This window comes from Perca fluviatilis, chromosome 18 (genome assembly GCF_010015445.1).
Source record: "Perca fluviatilis chromosome 18, GENO_Pfluv_1.0, whole genome shotgun sequence".
In the NCBI taxonomy this organism is placed as follows: domain Eukaryota; kingdom Metazoa; phylum Chordata; class Actinopteri; order Perciformes; family Percidae; genus Perca; species Perca fluviatilis.
Genome location: NC_053129.1, coordinates 10,638,406 through 10,657,986, shown reverse-complemented (window position 1 = coordinate 10,657,986; position 19,581 = coordinate 10,638,406). Strand labels below are relative to the sequence as shown.

The 19,581-nt window shown below is 42.8% G+C and overlaps 1 protein-coding gene across 1 annotated transcript in view; it reads right to left on the bottom strand.

Annotated features, from left to right (window-relative positions):
- The window catches only part of vsnl1a (visinin-like 1a), a 50,362-nt gene that overhangs the window by 3,255 nt on the left and 27,526 nt on the right, over positions 1–19,581 (bottom strand). Inside the window, exon 3 of the mRNA XM_039781968.1 lies at positions 1,634–1,849. Within this exon, the coding sequence (XP_039637902.1) occupies positions 1,634–1,849 (216 nt within the window). The remainder of the gene's footprint in view (positions 1–1,633; positions 1,850–19,581) is intronic.

Sequence of the window (19,581 nt, the reverse complement as noted above, 5' to 3'; positions counted from 1 at the left end):
CTTCCTCATTAAGATGGCAACAGAGAGAAACTGGCATTTAATCTGGCTGTAATTTGTAATACACGGTTAAAGGTGCAGTAGGTAAGACTTCTAAAACTAACTTTCTGTCATATTTGCTGAAACTGACCCTATGTTCCAGGAGAACTACATGAAGCAGGTAATTTAAAAAAAAAATCCGGCTCCTCTGGCACCACCTACAGCCTGGAGTGGGATTTGCAAAAATCTACAGATCCCTGTTCAGATGCACCAATCAGAGCCAGGGGGGGGGGGGCGTTGTCTAACTGCGTGTCAATCACTGCTCATGCACACTCATTCATTCTCCCTGTTGGAGGGAGGGGCTTAGGAGACCGTTTTGGGCTTCAGCAGAATTTGGGGGGGGGGGAGGGGGAGAAGTTGTCGATGTACCAAATTCTTGGGCTAAGTCCTGGATCTTCACAATCCTACCTACAGCACCTTTGAAGTAGGAGGGCTGATTGTTTGTTTTTTTTCAGGATATTTTAGCAGTTAGGTGGTCCGTGAGTTTTTTTTTATTGGGTAAGTGGTCCTTTGTCTGAAAAACACTGCCTCAATGTTCCCTTCACTTTATCTATTCCTGAGAGGTCGCCGTTGCTGATTTGCACAGATAATGTGATGTGCTGTCCAAATAATATCACAAACGCACCGTCACCACAGCCGAGGCTATTAGCTGTTTTAAAAAAAAATTTTTTATTGATGTGTCCTCCCACACGACAGAACAGAATGTGAAAGATAAGTCTCTGCACGCATCCACACATGCATGAAGCACATATTTCTATATTTATACTTTGTACAGATCGGTCGAAGCACAGTTTGTTAGTGGACTTCACTGCTCAGATGTTGAATGCACACGAGCCATTTCTGCTGTTTATTTACATCTGCATGTAGGGCTATTCTGTCTGTAAAGTCATTATTAAGAACCAAGGTTTTGATTAAAATGTAATCCATAATTTGTAGGTATAACTTCGTAGCCTATGTTTACACATCTCACGCAAAATATATAGGGATTTTAGCGCCACGTGTGAGTGAGTAGAACCGATGCCGATAGACAATTAAAAATAGAGGGGGTGGAGTATTTTCCGTGGCAACACTGTATCGATACACAGACGCCAAGTATCTATCGTTCATTATATGTGTTGGTCAGTTTGTCTGCTTGACAAAAAAGGTAATAAATTGCAATATATCGCAGAATATTGCAATGTGTTTCAAATCGCAATAATATCGTACCGTGATGATATCGTATCTTGAGGCCTCTGGTGATTCCCAACCCTAAAATTGAACGCGTTTAATGCTCTGCCTGACTATAACATTATCAACGAGACGGAGACAAAGTGCCCTTAATTCCAGATTAGTCAGCTCTAAACATGCACTTCTGCCTTTGGATAAATACAAAAAATCATCTTGTGACTCACTCAGCAGGTTAAAAAGCACACATGCCATGTGGCAATCTATCATTTGCCCAACTGCTTATTTCTCACACGACTCCTTTAAAAATAATGACATATAAATGAAAGCAGTATTGCCAGTAAATGCCCTGATGCTGCTAAAGTGAGGCTCGACTGCAATGAGTCCGACAGAAGCGATTTTAAGAATCCAACATTCTTGGCCGCTGTGATACCTCGATGATCTCCAGCATCTCCACCCGTGTGATCTTGCCGTCTCCGTCCAGGTCGTACATGTTGAAGGCCCAGTTGAGCTTCTGCTCGAAGCTTCCTCGTGACGTGATGGACAGCGCGCAGATGAACTCTCTGAAGTCAATGGTGCCATCGCTGTTCTTGTCGAAGGTCCTGAAGGCGTGCTGGGCAAACTTGGACGCGTCGCCGTATGGGAAGAACTGGGATGGGAAAAAGAAAGGAGTGGAGAGAATATAAACATAAGTTAAGTTGTTTTCCACGCTCAAGTCAAGTTCCAAAGTTGGCTTGTTTTAGTATTCCCTCCAAAAATGAGGCATAGTGTAGGTGATTTTGACACTCGAGACAAATCCAGACAGGCTTCTCAGAGGTTAATGAACATGGTTTATTATGCCTCAATGGCGCAAAAATAACTTCTGTAATAAAATAAAATAAAATCTGTAACAACTTGTAACAAAATAATAGCTCTCTTTTAAAATAAATAAATCATATGAAATAATTTTCTAAATATGACCTCTTCTGTGTTAGAAAATTCAGCTTCAACAAAATATCTCTTAATACCTTTTCAATGTAATAAGATAAATATTAAAGACACTGAAACATATGTGCGAGCTTTGCACACGGTGCACTCCGCCTCCCACTTGTCCGGTCCCAACCGGGACGGTACGTGGGACATTTTTTTTTGCTGTTCAACTGTGAAGCTGCTCTAGCTGCACTAGTCTTGTTTTATGGTTGTGCTCCACGCAGAGCTTTCGCCGTAGCCTATGCAAGTGGCCTTAAGTTTATAGTTGTGCGCTGGTGTGTGCGTCGAGCCGGCATGTGTGTGTGTGGGGAGTGGGTGATAGAGCGAGGGAGAAGTGAGAGGGACGGCGAGCGAGTACGACTCTAGAGTCATAGTGAAAGAAACAAAGTGTCTCCCCTGTGTTTTCTGACCAAGGTGGGAAATCTTTAGCAGGAAACGCTTCGGCATTTTGTGTGCAATGCTGCTCCGCTGTCTGCTCTGGGCCCTGTCCGCTCTGGGCCCTGTCTGCTCTGGGCCCTGTCTGCTCTGGGCCCTGTCTGCTCTGGGCCCTGTCTGCTCTGGGCTCTGGTCCCTGTGTATGTGCGCATCGCAGAGCCGCGCACAAGGCAGCCTCTCGGGAATTACGTCACACAACAAAGTACCATAGTATTGTGTGCAAAGCGCCAGTCAATTTAAGTACACGCTTAATGGTCCCATGAAAAACAGTGAAAACCGGACATTTTCATGAATCCAGGCAAAAGAGGACATTTGGTCACCCTAGCATAGTGTATTTATTGCCAATAGATAGATGGATAGATAGATAGATAGATAATTAGGTAAATAGATAGATAGGTAGGTAGGTAGGTAGGTAGGTAGGTAGGTAGATAGATAGATAGGTAGATATATAGATAGATAGATGGATAGATAGGTAGATATATAGATAGATAGATGGATAGATAGGTAGATATATAGATAGGTAGATAGATAGATAAATAGATAGGTAGGTAAATAGATAGGTAGGTAAATAGGTAGATAGATAGATAGGTAGGTAAATAGATAGATAGATAGATAGATAGTTAGGTAGATAAATAGATAGGTAGGTAGGTAAATAGATAGATAGGTAGATAAATAGATAGGTAGGTAGGTAAATAGATAGATAGGTAGATAAATAGGTAGGTAGGTAGGTAGGTAGATAGATAGATAGATAGATAAATAGGTAGATAGATAGGTAGATAGATAAATACCGTAGGTAGATAGATAGATAGGCAGATAGATAAAACAATATATTGCTTTGCCCTTTTGCACATGTAAAAGGATGTTGCAAAAATAGGTTGTTCTCGATCTTAAACTGTTTTTGTGTGATCAAAGTCTACCTCCCTACGACTACTGTATATCATTCATTTAAATACTATCGATCAGCTCTGATCTCAGTGGCGGCTCAAACTTATGGCAGTCCAAGCCATCCCTGTCATCGCTGCATGTACACAGGGTCAAAGGCTAATGCAGTAACTATGTGGATGACCACCGAGCCCCGTGCTTTAGCTCCTCAGCTCCTGCTCACCGTGAACCCTGTGGGTAGGCCGCAAAACGCAGTGTGATTCATTAGATGTAACCTTCCACTTGACCTCTTCGGTAAAAAAACCCTAGCCGATGGGTAATCTAAGCTGAGCGAGGCTGCTCTCTGAGGACCTGTGGTTTGCAGTAACAGCTTTTATCAGGGAATTGGAACAAACTGGTAGAAATATTCTGTTCTGGTTTATTATTTAAAGGGAATGTCTTGTAGTTTGTTGTGTGCAATTTTGTTGCTGATCTCACAAAAACTCACGGTTGCATGTATATTAGTCTATATCAATGACGTTTCATTTCCTCTTTTCGGCCGGATGTCCGTCAGCTTCCGCTTTCTTTGTGTTGGCGTTCTAACCTCCGGTGGATTTGTGAGGACTATGGTTAACTGCTCCTCAGATCTCTGCAGGGTAAATCCAGACAGCTAGCTAGACTATCTGTCCAATCTGAGTTTTCTGTTGCACGACTAAAACAACTTTTGAACGTACACATGTTCCACCAAAACAAGTTCCTTCCCGAGGCTATTTTGCAGAGGCACCGTCCGGCGCTTGTGATTGGTTTAAAGAAATGCCAATAAACCAGAGCACGTTTTTCTCCCATCCCGGAATGCTGCAGTGTTGCCAATTTAGTGAATTTGTCGCTAGATTTAGTGACTTTTCAGACCCCCCTTAGAGACTTTTTTTCAAAAAAGCGACTAGCGACAAATCTGGCGACTTTTCTACAGAAAGTGGCCGCCAAAACAGTTTCCTCTTTCTTCTGTTCTGTGACTGAGAAGCAGAGGAGCAGCCCCTCCCCTTCTCTCCTCATGTGCAGCAGCACTGTGCACAGGCAGGTAGAAGGGGAGAAGGGACAGGGTGCGGGGGCCGGTGTAGGTACGAGAGACAGCGGGACGCGACGGGAGAAAGACGCCGCTGAGCTGGCCTGGCCCTGGGCAAGCCAGCCTTCTTTGAGAATTCTTTATCGATCTTTTTCCCTCCCTTTGTAGAATTTTCTTTCTGTACTTCAAAGATAGGCTACCTAAGTAATAATTATAAGGTAAAATAAATTCTGTATTGAATTTGTGATTATTTGGCTAAAGATTTCTATTTCTTTCTATCTACCTTGCTGACACAACCAAATGATTGCGTAGTGACGTCACAAATATGCAAATGAACGTATGACGTCATCTAGCGACTTTTAGCGACTTTCGGAGCTGCTGCTAGCGACTTTCATTGGAAAAGAGTTGGCAACACTGGAATGCTGTGTGGACTAGCCAGACCCTCCTCCGCAGCGCCGTGGAGGAAGGTCCGGCAATGCGAGACTGCATCTATAAAAACTATAAATTCAACATCTTTTACATAAAACAGAAGCAAGAGGAGTCACTGAAGAAAGAGAGACGCTCTTGAACTTTATTTTACCTCATATTCAGTGAATGCTGCAAGCGTGAATGTAGAACGTCGAGGTGAATCAGCTCAGTTTATTATTTCATCTGCCAGCAAATGTCAACAGATCCTGCTTGCTTTTGTTGTTGAAAGCCCTGACAAAGACCTTCAGTTGTGGAGACGTGTTGGCTTTTTTGTACCTCCGCCAAGGAGATGATGTTTTCGGTTCAGTTTGCCGGTTGGTTTGTCTGTCAGCAGGATAACGGAAAATCTACCGGCACCATTTCCATGAGATTTGGTGGAAGGGCGTAGCATGGGCCGAGGGTTAACCCATCACATTTTGGAGTGGATCCGAATCACGGGGCCGAAACACCAATTATATTTCACTTTTCGTTAACACTGCGAGATAGGGGCGTTCGCGCTGCATTCATGAGGTGTTGGAATAATCGGAAACATGTTCCAGACTTGGGAAATAGACACTGCATTAACATTACGAGACAGGGCATGTCTTTACAGAGGGCTGCACTCTTTGAGTGTCCCTTCTTGTGTATTATATTACAATTTAGCCACTACAATGAAGGCTTTTTAAAGCTGCAGTAGGTAAGATTGTGAAGAGCCAGGACTTTGCCAACAAATTAGAACATCGACAACTTCTCAGTCCCTCCTCCCTTTCTGCTGCAGCCCAAACCGTCTCCTAAGCCCCTCCCACACAACGGAGTTTGACAGAACTGCCGGCATGTCAGACAACATGACTAAACACTAACACATCGTTAACTTTACTCACCAACAGTAAAACGATGCTAACTAGCAGGCTACCGTTAGCCATTTCAGCATCATATCAGACCGACCACTGTGCTAACGTTACTATCATCCTCACCAACGTAGCTTTGTGGACTTTTGACTACTAATAACCAAGTGAAAGATAAATCATTCATGGTAATTATGTTACCTGTTGAGAGGAAATGTGGCTACGTCTGCATCGTTCTTCAGATCTTTAAAATCCTGCAGCCACGCCACCTCTGAAAAACACTCCATTATTTACGGAGTTTTTGGAAAACCTTTCTGCAGCTCGTGCGGTTGGGAGGGAGGAAGAACGCTATATATGCGTGTGCCTGAGCAGTGATTGACAGGCAGATAGACCACCCCTGTGGCCCTGATTGGAGAAAATCGACCGGGAGCGGTGGAATTTTGCCAATGGCACTACAGGCTGTAGGAGGTGCCAGAGGAGCTGTCTTTTTTTTTTTCTTTTTTTTTTTTACATAATTCATGTAGTTCTACTGGAACATAAGGTCAGGTTCAGCAAATATGACAGAAAGTTAGTTTTATAAGACTTAACTACTGCATCTTTAATATTTCCTATCTCATTGTTATTATTTTTTTCTTATATTTCGCCTTCCTGTTTCCTTCCCGCCGTTTCCCAGAGCAGCTGTCACATTTTTGATCTACGATTGAATACACAGAGCAACCAGTCATCTCTTTTTTCTAGATGCTGCTTGAACTGACAAATGCAGGACTAAATAACGACAAGTTTTTCAGGAGGAAGTCAAGTTTTATGAGTAAGACAAAAAAAAAGGTTTAAACCTACAATAAGTGATTTTTGTTGCCACTTCGGTGCAGCAGAAAGTTGTGAACACAACTTTGACATATCACCTTTTAGGTTGATACGGCAAACAGTTGCTTATTTACACACCCAGCGGCTCTGAAGCAACATTAGCATTCATTTTAGAGTAAAATGCATTTGGTTGAATGCGCTGAAAACCTCTGGAAAGCTCAGGGGGAACTGCAGTCAGTTGATTGCTATCTGCGGTTTCATCACGAGGAGCGGCCCCTTATCACATAACACATCAAACACCACTGCTGCAGTTTCACGCGGCGAGCTATCAGAGGCACGCACCGTTTTGTTTCAGGCGCTACGAGACTGTTCTACACCGTGTCCCTGTCCGTGTGCGCAGCAGACTCGTCTCGTCATACAGGCGAAGAAAAAAAATAAAAGAAAAAGACGAGGACGCTGCCTGAACCTCGCTTGAGAGTAACCGACACGCACAAACTGTCTGGAAGTCACGACGGATGGGGGGCTGGGGAGGCCATGCATCCTAATGGGAGAGGAGAGGGTGCAGTTTATGGGAGAGAAAAAAAAGAGAAAGAAGGTAGAGAAAATAACAGTAAAAGAGAAAGAGGAGGAGGATAGATAGATAGATGGACTTTATTAATCCCAAATTGGGAAATGACTGTTGCAAGCAGCAAGTTACAAGGACATACACACATAGAGAAAATACAAGATGATATATTCAAAATATATCAAAAAATAAGATTGCAAAGCAATGCCAGAACAACTGCTGAAAAAAATACACTTAGAGGGCCTAAATAAGACAGGGTTAGACAGTGGGAGTCAGTTCGGGTTGCAAAACGGCGACTCTGCAATAAGGTCCCACCCATGTAAATTCTGCTGCAGCAGCAAAGCGATCAGACTGCGGTGAGGAGTTAACAGACAGAAGAGGGAGAGAGAGAGAGAGAGAGAGAGAGAGAGAGGAAACGAGCAAAGAGATGAGGAGGGACAGAAGAGTGAAAAGTAAAATGAGTGTGACAGAGAAAGTGTTAGATGGAGTGTGACAGCGATAGAGCTCGCCTAACCCCCCCCCCCCCGATCCAGGTCCCTATCTGGCCTTCTGCTCAGGAGGAGCCAGACTAATGTGAGGCAGGAAGCCCCCCTCGGGACAGGGGGGAGATGGCGTGAGGCTGCCAGGATTGAACAGGACGGCGCCTGTCGCTTTCTGCACAAATGCGACGTGGCTTTCTCTCCTCCTGCCCCCCCCCCCCGCATGGCCCTGCCTCAGCTCATCTACCCAGGGCCGGGAGGAACAGGAGGAGGCACGTGGACAGACGGACGCAGTGACGTGGTGAAGAAAAAGTTGAGGGCGTAGGGGGGGAGGGGGGAGAGAAAAGGTGTCAGGGAAGTGATGCAGGAGAGATGTTGATAACGGGAGGGAGGGGGAGAGAAAGCCACTGCGGCGGCTCCTCGACAATCTGGCAAGTTATGAAACACTTTGTTATGTAAAAGCGGAGGGAAGGAAAAAAACAAAAATGGGACACTGAGATGACACTGTGAGACTCCTTCATCGGAGTTTCTTTGGTTCATCTTACATAGGGTTGGGTACCGAAACTCGGTGCCAATAGGGAACCGGTGCCGACGTAAACGGTAGTAACGAGACCGAATAAGAACAAAAATTTCGGTGCCTCATTTCGGTGCTTGACTTTACACTACACCTGACAGCATGTAACGTTAGCCTACCTTTAGCTAGCAGCTGGATTAAACACCGGTAAAATGTTGACAGCTAACGTTAAACAGTGTAAAGTGTGACTGTATTTCACTGTGGAGGACTTCAACAGCGGGATGTAACAGTCTGCACTGCAGCGCAGCAGCAGCTACCCGTTGTCGCAATTCATAGATATACAGTATGTTTATATGGTCGGATGAAACAACACAGAGGCGGTGGTTCACTTGCAGCTGCAGTTGTCGGAATTAAACAACACAGACGGTGAGTTCACGCTACCGTTGCGTCGGGCTTAAAAAACAACACAGACGGTGCATTCACTTAAAACAGGTGGCCTCGTGGTGCATTCACAGTAATTGTAAAATACCCTTTTCCCATCTGGGGTTCAACAGCAATTTACTGGTGAAATAACTTATTGTTATTGTTATAGTTATTACATTATTATTAAATCTTTAATTTTGACCATGTCCTTAGCAATAAACAAGTCACTGACTGTTGTTTACTACCCTTATTTTTTTTCTTATTTCTTTTTTTACTTTATTGAAAAGTACCGATTCAGGCACCGTTTAGGCACCGGAACCGTTTTAAAAGTATCGATTTAGCACCGGAACCGAAAAAAAAAAAAACGATACCCAACCCTAATCTTACATGTCTCGGACACATGTAAAAGCATTGTCAGACGTCCGATAAATAGGAGGACGAAAAAAGAAGGAAAAAAAAGAAAAACCTTCACTGGGTGGCACACAATTACCATCCCAACCCAAATGAGCCGGCCTGGACTCGAAGCGACCGTTTCCTTGCCTTAACAGCTACAAATATTAGGCTGTAAACATTTCCATTAACTCTTAGTTCTGTCCTGATTTGGCTCCCATTTGCCGTTATGGCTGTTTGATATGGCTGTTTGGAGTCGGCCATCAAAGGACAGGCTGAATGCCAGACTGTTTCGGTCCACTCGGGGAAGAGCAAGGCAGACAGGGACAGCTGGCTTAATAAAGGCTAATGTCACAGTGTGTGTGTGTCACTGAGTGTGTGTGGCGAGGTCTATTCTGTCAAACAGATGCCCAACACCCAACCTACACACACACACACACACACACACACACACACACACACACACACACACACACACACGACCCAAAACATGCTGCTGTTAAATGGAACATTAAAGCCTTCATAATCAGACTGCAAGCTGGCACTTGTGCTGATCCAAAAACTAAAGGAGGGAAAGAGAGAGATGGAAGAGGGGAGGGGGGCTTGGTGGAGAAGAAGATGAGCGGATAGAAAAACAGGAAGTGGGAGGAAAGAGTGAGAGAAATAGCGTGAAATAGAAAGTCACACTTAAATGAAGGCCATTTCACACTACAGAGCAGTGACTTACTGCAAAGATCATGGAACAGATGAATAATAAGGCTCCGAAACGCCGCGAAAACAGCACCAAGCAGTGATTCAACCGCAGTCCTCAAACGAGAAGCTCATCAGTAACTAGCGACACATGACTTGTGTTTGGTGCGAAGATAAGTACCAAGTTAGGTAACGGCAATGCTGGATCCAGATTTGTGTTAAGTTGCCCCGCGGGCGCTGACAGCTCTTCAGATAGCAGCTAAGCTGGACAGACATCTTGTAGCTTAAAAGCTTCCAGTGATGAAGTCGCAAGGGTCAGGATTGGAATGCGACGAAGATTTATTTACTAAATGCGCATTCTGTTGCAGTTTAGGGAGCTGCAGATTGCATGTAACTGGATTACTGTATCTACTGTATGTACTAAAAAATAGTTAAGAAAATGGTAAATATAAGCCGTTGAAAGTGTAACTGATCTGAGGCCATCTACAGTTAGCAGTGTTGGGATCTTTTCTGGCTCTGTGGAGCACCCTGATAGAGTTTGAGTGCATCTCCCCTGCTGTCATAAAGCAATATGAATCTGATTTATATACTCTCTGGACCATTAACTAACATTTACTTTCACTCATTTCATCTGTTGACTGTTTCATCAGTTTATTCATTTGCTGTTTAGGTATATATAGTCTTGCTTTGCCAGACCATCCACACGCTGTGGAGCGGAAGAGGGTCTGGCTAATCCATACAGCATTCCAGGATGGGAGAAAAACGTGCTCTGGTTTATTGGCATTTCTTTAAACCAATCACAACCAGTCACGGGCGGCGCTAAGCTCCACACGGAGCCGCTGCAAAATAGTCGTGCGAGAGAAAACTCAGATTGGACAGATAGTCTAGCCAGCTGTCTGGATTGACCCTGCAGAGATCTGAGGAGCAGTTAACCATAGTCCTCAGAAATCCACCAGAGTTTAGAATTCCAACACAAAGAAAGCAGAAGGAGACGGACATCGGCGAAAATATATGCATCCGGCGTGGAAGTGGAACGTCAAGGATATAGACTAAGTTATATATTAAGTCGTGAGAAAGACTGCGAGATACAGTAGAAAGCTCTAGAAAAAGCTAGTAAGTTGACCTTGAGTAAGATTTTATGTCAAAGATCAACTTTGAACTTTCACACTAAAACTTTCAGACAAAAACAAGCTAATCATAGTTTTGGGGTCATCATTTTAAAGCTGTAATCAACAAATGCTACATCACAATATTACGTAACGTTATGAAATGTGTGTGTGTGTGTGTCGGTTAAACGTGTGCATTGGTGCATAAGTGATGACTGAGAGGGATTATTTTTGTCTATACATTGCATCCCGTATATTATACCTTTACATTTATATTTTAAGCTAGAAAATTGTATAAAAACATGGAATGGTAATACTGAACATTTGATGTGAATGCTGTCTTCTACATCATTTCCTGTAAACCCCTTGTGTGTGGGCACACAGTTCTGTTACCACACGGGATTAGCAGACTCCTATACAGAGAGGCAATTGTAAATGTAAATACATTTAATGGTTATCGCTGAAAAAATGGCATGCATAAATAGTATAAAATAGTATAAAAATGGGGTTTGATATATTAAATTGTAAGTCCTGTTTTATAACTTTGATCCACTGATTCTATCTTGATTAAATACTATAATGAACCTTCACCGTTTATGCCTGCTGTAATTAATCACACCTGACAAAGCCAATGGACAGGAAAACTGACTAACTGCAGACGTGCCAAAATAGACCTGTGAATGTCCACCTATCTCCCAAAAGATGACCCAATGGCTCATTCATGCACTCACTCTCCTATAATGCCTGACCTAGACCGCTGCCATGGTGATGCCATGCTTTGTGGTGTGTACCTCTATTTTCCACTGATAGTGTCTGATTCCAAATCTATCTCTTCCTGCTGCTGCCATAGCCAGGAAACACATGCTAGAACATGACACACACACACACACTCATGTACGCACTTTTGGGAGCCTCAGAGCTCATTTGTGCTCAGGATCCCTCTCGCTAAACAATATGGATGGCTCAGTATCACTTCTCCCCGTGGATAGATGTTATCATTACCTGCAGTAGTGCCAAGAGAAAAAAACGAATACCTCACTGTAACTGCTCAGAGACGACTGAACAGACTCAAGTCGCACATCAAAGAATGGAATAAAAAAGAATAGCATGGAATAAAATAGAATAACACACATCTGAGTGGTACAGCTAATAAACATTTATGGTCTAAAGCCTATTAATATTCCCACTCATGAAGCACAGAAGGTCACCTCTCCTCGTTGCAGGTCCTACAGGACACTCTGCGCTGCCTCTAATGTTATCAACAGTATGTGGCAGGTTTGCCACTAACTATTCATTTTCCCAGCATGCAAGCACAGGTTTTAGTGGTCAGCCTGGGACTGTAATTCGTCCTATAAAGTGCTCGAGGTCTGTATTTTCCCATTAGCGATACACTTAAAAATAGGGCTGTAACAGTCATAACATAATTGTCTAATCGCAATTTCTTTACATATTTGCAGTTTCTTTGTTTAACCGCAATTGATTGCTAACATTAGTCCTAAGGTCCTAAGGGGTATGACTGTTGATGGTCATTGTTGATTCTGTTTCGATGTGCCAAATTGTAATTATATAAGTGATTATTGGTCGGGCCGTTGAGCTAAAGCTATGCTAGCGGCGGCTGTCACTTGTTGCCAAAGCAACTCCAAACATCCTGGGCGGTGGCCGTCTCAAGCTGGTCTTATGCTGCGTTCCAGACCCAATTTTTAGCCCGTAAGTTACGACTTCAAGTCACGACTCACAACTTGTTAGCGTTCCAGGCAAAGTCACGACAAACCCTTCTAGCTAGCGTTAGCTAGCGGCTACCTAACGTTGACGTTAGCTAGCACTAGCTGATCCTAGCGATTTCTAGTCGCCGACATATTTTGGGCTTCATTTAATAAACATAACTTGTAGTAGTACACAATCGTATGTGTATTGTTTTGATAATGTGCGGAATTACTTTACGTTGCCTATTTATGTCTATTTATTCTATTTCTCGCCGTTAATCACCGGCGTCTGTACAGCATCAACAGGGGTCGCCAAAACTGTAACTGGTAGTACAACGATCTGGTATGAGTTCACGAGTGACTGCTGTTCCAGGGCACTTTCACGGGTAGAAGGTTGTGAAAACACGTGTTACAGATTGCCTGGAACGCAGCATTAAGCCAGAGAAATTGAACATTCTGGTGTCGCCTCGTTGGGCAAAATGTTACATTATCTGGGTCACATAACAGTGATATAACCAAAAGATGTATCCTGGGATTCATTCAAAACTTTAATCTGTTTAAAAAAGTAATTTAAATTTGACTGAAAGGTAACAGTTATATTGTTAATCACAATTATTTTTGAGACAATTCATTGCATAGCAACATTTGGAATTGTTACAGCTCTACTAAAAAAAAATTTGGCTTTTGTTTGACTTGTTTCTTGAAGATTTTCCGTCTTTCCACTGTGGCACCAGAGGGCTGTGTAAATAATGCCTTATGTTTCATGCATCTCTTTGCTAACATTGTCACATGCAGTCAAGCCTGTTTGGAGGTACACACTAGCAGGACCTTGGCGTGACAGCACTGGCTGTCGCTGCATATGGCTGTTTACATTGCTTCATCAAAGCATCACTTAGATGCTACTTCACTGAGCAGAACGCAACAGCTTGAGAGGGACAGAGAGAGAGAGAAAATACAAGCATAATCCATGGCTGGGGTATTTACAGTGTGTGTGTGTGTGTGTGTGTGTGTGTGTGTGCGCGTGAGAGACAGAGCCTGTATGTGCTCTTACATAAAACCTCAGTGACATGCCAAGCAGCAACAGAAACTTAGCCAGCGCACTGCTGTAGCTGCTACTGCTTCCAAGCCTCCAGGGTAGGGCTGGGAAATATATCAATATTATATTGATATTCGTGATACAAGATTAGATACCGTCTTAGATTTAGGATATTATTATATCCTAATATTACACAAGTGTTGTCTTTTCCTGTTTTTAAAGGATGCATTACAGTCAAGTGATGTAATTTTCTGAACTTACCAGACTGTTCCAGTTCTTTTATTATTTGCCTTTACCCACTTAGTCATTATATCCACATCACTGATGATTATTTGTCAAAAAAATCATTGTGTAAATATTTTGTGAAAGCACCAATAGTCAACACTACAATATCAAGGTGTTTGGTCCAAAATATCGTGATATTTGATTTTCTCCATATCGCTCAGCTCTACTCCAGTGTCTGCACAATAAGAAAACACACACACACACACACACACACACACACACACACACACACACACACACACACACACACACACACGTTCTCTCAATCTCCTCTGCACTGTAAAATACATTTTTAATCATCCCCATTGTTATTCTCAGGTGGGTGCCTGCTGTGATAGCTGTGTGTCACCAAAGGTAAGCAAGTTAGCAGTAATCTATCCCTGAGAATATTTCTAACAACAACCGCTAATTGTTCGAAACTTATTACAGCAGATCATGTTTTAATTTTTGCAAAGGAGTAATGACAGCGACAGGCTCCACATATCCAACTTCTCAGCAAGGTAACCAACTTAAGTGTCCTGTCCCTTAAGTTTGTTTGGCTGCACTTTAAACAGATACACCAGTTGCTACTCTGTTGTATTTCCGACAAAAGTAGCTGCTCAAGAAGTATTTACAGTAGTACTAAACCGCACTGTTACCACAGTAGCCCTGGGTGCACCAAATCAACCAGGAATATCTTAAAGAGTAACTTGACACTAAATCTACTTTTTGAGTTAGTAGTTTACATGTACAATCACTATTACACTATCAATTGATTCTAAACAGAACAACAAAAGTTATTTTCCTCTTTCCTAGACCCCCCATAAAATCTATGAAAAATCACGACATATCCTGGGACACTCCGCCCCTCAACTACGACGCAATGTCACGTTGAATTTGTGGTGGGACCGTGTTGAAACTAAAACGGGATATGTTCAGTTGCTCATTGAATTCTCTTGGCAATATTTGGTTCCTATGATATACTATATACTATACTTTAACGCCACCGTTTGTTGAAATAGGGCTTATTACGGTCTCCTCTAGCTGTAGATAGGTGGGCTAACGCATTTTTTGTCTCAGTGCAAGTAATGAGGTTGTTTGTTTGTCTTTTGTTGGCTCACTTTTACTAACAACATGCTAACCGGCAACATAGGATTCCATTCACTACGCTAAGCTAACTAGCGGTGGCGCTGCCGGTGTTGCACCGGACTAAAACAATGCATGCACAAAAAATGCGTTGGCCCACCTATCTACAGCTAAGGGACACCGTGATAAGCCCTATTTCAACAAACGGTGGTGTATCCCTTTAAGGCTACATTAACGCAAGGTCAGCAGAATGGGAAGAACAGAAAACACACCCCTTATTCCGACTTGGGTGTGTTCACGCATTATTCCAAGGTGCTGACACCAGATAAATAGCCTAAATTAGCTACTTTTGTTGTGTTACCTATTTGGAGCAGTTCGATGCCAAGTGAAACCAGATAAAAAAAAAAAAAACGTGTATATATTAATAAGTTAGCTGAATCGATTGTATTAGGGTTCATTTTGGATTTTATTTTCATGTAACTGCCAGCGGCGATGCAGTTGCCGCCATTCTGCTAAGAGTTTGTTGACATGTCTCTAGTTCTTTTTCACCAAGTGGGAGATATCCCCTCCCTAAATTCCCGGTCTCCTTAATGTCTTGACTGCTTAATTTGTAATTTGGTTTAAACAATATGACGTGAAAGCAGACTGTCGACACAATCAAAGATGCTACAGTGAGACAGTGGCAGGCATCTGTCTCTCTGGCTACTGCGGTGTAATCAGACTGCATTAAAACACGTCTGACCTTTGTTTACGGTCAAGGTCTGTAAGATTGCTTTGGTTTGGAGAAATGAGCCTTTGATTCTGTGAGACAACAGGCTTTTAAGAAGAGGGGCCACTTGATTAAAACATAAACTACGAATGATAAGTGTAACAAGTACTGGTGTGTGTGTGTGTGTGTGTGTGTGTGTGTGTGTGTGTGTTTGACAAAACACGCAAAGCATATAGTAGATCGACTAAAAGGATATTCAATCTGCTTCGGAAGGCTCAAATCCCTGCTGTCTACCATGACTGATTGTGTGCGGCTGATTCCTGGAGTGCACAAAATCATCATCATCTTCATCATCATCTTCATCATCATCATCATCATCATCATCATCATCATTCAGCTTGTCATTTAATAGGAATTTGACCGTGATTTAACTGGGGTTGCAAAACACCCATCTAGCAACACTAATGCTGCATGAGGAGTGTAAATGACAGCACAACAGCAGATGGCACTATTGAGTGTGGAAACGTATTCCATGCCTCAGGGGAAGGTGAGGAGAATAGTTATTGGCATTGAGGAAAGAATGACTTAAGGAGAAAAAGAGCGAGAAAAGGCTGCAATGAGAGGTAAATACATCAGACTACATACATAGCAGTATTCCTATCAATACCCCTGATCAGTAACTATCCATTATGGTGCTCAAACAGGTTTAAAGCGCCCATATTATGCTCATTTTCAGGTTCATAATTGTATTTTAAGGTTGTACCAGAATAGGTTTACATGGTTTAATTTTCAAAAAACACCATATTTTTGTTGTACTGCACAGCTCTCTCTCACTGCTGCAGATCCTCTTTTCACCTGGTTTCTGTTTTAGCTACAGAGTGAGACCTCTTTTCTTCTTCTTCTGTACTATCTTTGATTGCACTCGCACATGCTCAGTAGCTCAGATGTAGATCATGTCAGCTAGCTAGCTCCATAGACAGTAAAAGAAAGCCTGTTTCTCCAACTTCAGTCAGTTACAAGGATTAGCTTGGAGACTTCTAAATGAGGGCGCACATGTAAGTAGTTCTTTTGTAGATTATGGTGAACTTGTGTGTGTTGTAGCAGTGCTTTGCTATTGAGAACGAGGTAGCATGCTAGCGTTAGCATAACGCTACGGGCTAACGGTTGCGGTTAGTCAGCTCATTTCGGCTTGTGACGTCACAAGCTGGGCCGATTTTGAGCATACCTGTCAAGTTTTGGATTTGAAAATAAGGGAAATTTTTCCGGCGCCCACCGCAAGCAGTCCCACCACCCCAACCGAGCTCCAGTATCCCTTACATTTTAAGACAGGTGTACAAGAAAGCTAAAATCACCACTTGATGCAGAATTCTGACATTTACATTTACAATTTATAACATTGCTTGTCTTTACATTTTATTTTCATTCCACACATTCTTTTCATTTCATATTGCTTTTCTTTTACAGTTTTTCTTTTCATTTCACATAACTTTTCTTTACTCTTTTAGTGAGTTATTGTATAAATTTGTTGCAGACTTTGCATTCTTTAAGACTGTTTTGGAAGGAGTGTATTTGTGGGCTGGGCCAGAGTGGTTTACAGAGTGGTTTACATGAGAGTAAGCGCAGACAGTTCTGTTGTCTAACGTCATCCTATTCTCTGTAACAATCTTTCGTACCATGCTAAACACCCTTTCTCAACTTGCATTGCTATGGGGAATGCATAGTAAAGCCTTTGTAAGTTTTGGCAGCGCACCGTCTCTGTCGTAGCGTCCATCATCCGTCTCTCATCATCTGACCTCACACACTAAACTCGCGACAACTGCCACCTACAGTACCTGTAGTAGGCTACTGCATGTGGCAGTTATCGCGAGGCTAGTGACAGAGCTCAGATTGGGAATGTTTTTTTTTTTTTACTCCGCTCGGACCCGGGGTATTATTTTTTAATAACGCAGGTTAAAATACGGGAGATTTACGGGAAAATACTAATACGGGAGGACGGCGGGAAAGAAGGGTAAAATACGGGACTTTCCCGGCCAAAACGGGATACTTGACAGGTATGATTTTGAGCAGCTCACCCGGAGACTGAAGGCAGGACACATTCAGAAACCGTATCTCACTCAAAACAGCATGGATGGATTTTTTTCAAAGTTTGTATGTGTGGAAGCACCAGAGACACAAAAGAACACCCCAAATCCCAGAAAAAGTGTTTTTTTTCATAATATGGGCACTTTAAAAAAAACGTTTATTGTCCTTTAAGTACAAAAAAAATGTCATATGTAGCGTATACCACCAGTGCCATTTTTCTACCTTTTTCAATACCGACTCTGATCTAAATCAGATACAGAAAAGCTGCCAAGCAAGGCAGGGGTCAGAGTGTGACTCACTGCTGGCTGCCAGGTTTGGCAGGTAGACCTGAGGACTACCCTCTGCTTCTTGTGAAGCAACACAAAGCGAGCGAGACACAATAACAAAGAGAAAGGGAGGACTCGTTAGCTTTATCTTCCCTTGCCAGTGGTGTGTCCAGAATGGCTGGCCGTCAAAGTGCTTGGCAAGATAAATCCACAGTAGCTTGTGCAGTTTGAAGCCACCTTTTGAAAATCTCATAATTGGCCCGCGAGCCTCTCCTGCTCAGCAGGGCCAAAAGACAGCGCCAGAGAGGAAGGGAGGAAGAAGAAAAGGGGAGAGCGAGACGTAGCGAGAGAATAACCCAACATAACAACCTCCTTCCCATTTTCGTTAGACGTCGACAGTATGGTTCATTATTTACATTCTACATGGCTCATCAAACCTTTTTTTTCCTCAAGCATAAACTCATCATTCATGGCAGCTCAATCATGTCTGACCTTCTGCGTGTGTGCGTGTGTATGAAAAAACTTGTCTGAATGTGAATGCAAACAATGTGCTTGTACTCCCTGCTGAATATTTCCATCTGACTTAGAGAGAGCTACAACACCCACAACATGTCTAAATAGTTTATGTCATCTCTCTCACATTTCATCAAGGTCAAGGATCTAAATCCAATGTGCATTTGTTCTAACCCTGAGGTGCATGTAAATATAGATATATCTGTATTTTGACACAAGGAGATGTGAAGTTCTGACTGCTGTGAGTAATTAGCAGTGTTCTGATGTTGTTGTGCAGTGTATTCATGTGTTCCATTAAGATGAACAGTATCAACCTTTCTAGTTCCCATTCTCTCTATCCACTTCTCACAGGTATCTGCACAATTTCTCTTTTCCCATAACCCCTCTATCTCTTTCACTCAGGGGCGGATCTACAGGGGGGCAAGGGGGCAGGTGCCCGCCCACTCTAGAGCCTTGCCCCCCCAGCTGCCCCCCTAACTTTGGTGATCCCAAAACTGAACTTGGAAAAACAACCCGCCACTATGTCCACAAGCTTCTCAAAACAGTGAACTAAACAATACATTTACCAAATGTGAACAATTTAATTTTTTATTTTAAATGTAATCTTAGCCCCCTGACCCTCAAATACTTAGCTACGTCCTTGATTTAAATGTGCAGAGCGCCGTTCTCTCAGTCTGGCTCACACACAGCGAGTCTGCTGCGGTGCGGTGGCCCTGCAACCCGACTGGAGAGACTGAGCTGCCCCCCCGAGCCTCTGAAGGTGAAGTCAGTTTCCCCACACGTTTACCTTAAAGTTACATTTGTAATGAATGTATTGTAGCTATGCTAAAGACGATTCAGCATCAGCAAAACCAGCGAGTATATTACGTTAGCCAAAAGTTAAATCGCTCCCTCGTGATTTGTAAGAGCACTCCGCCCTTTGATTAGTTTTGATCTTAGTAAAGACAAGAACAGCTTAATATAAAATATAAAATCTTGTTTGTGTCCATAACGTTTACCTATGGTCGCCGTTTCGCCGACGTTACAACACACAATACAGTGCCAGTTAGGAGATCGATCATTTTTATTTGATTAGCTAAGCAGTCCTATAAAATCCACTTCCTATCACATATCACAGCAATAAGGCTGCAC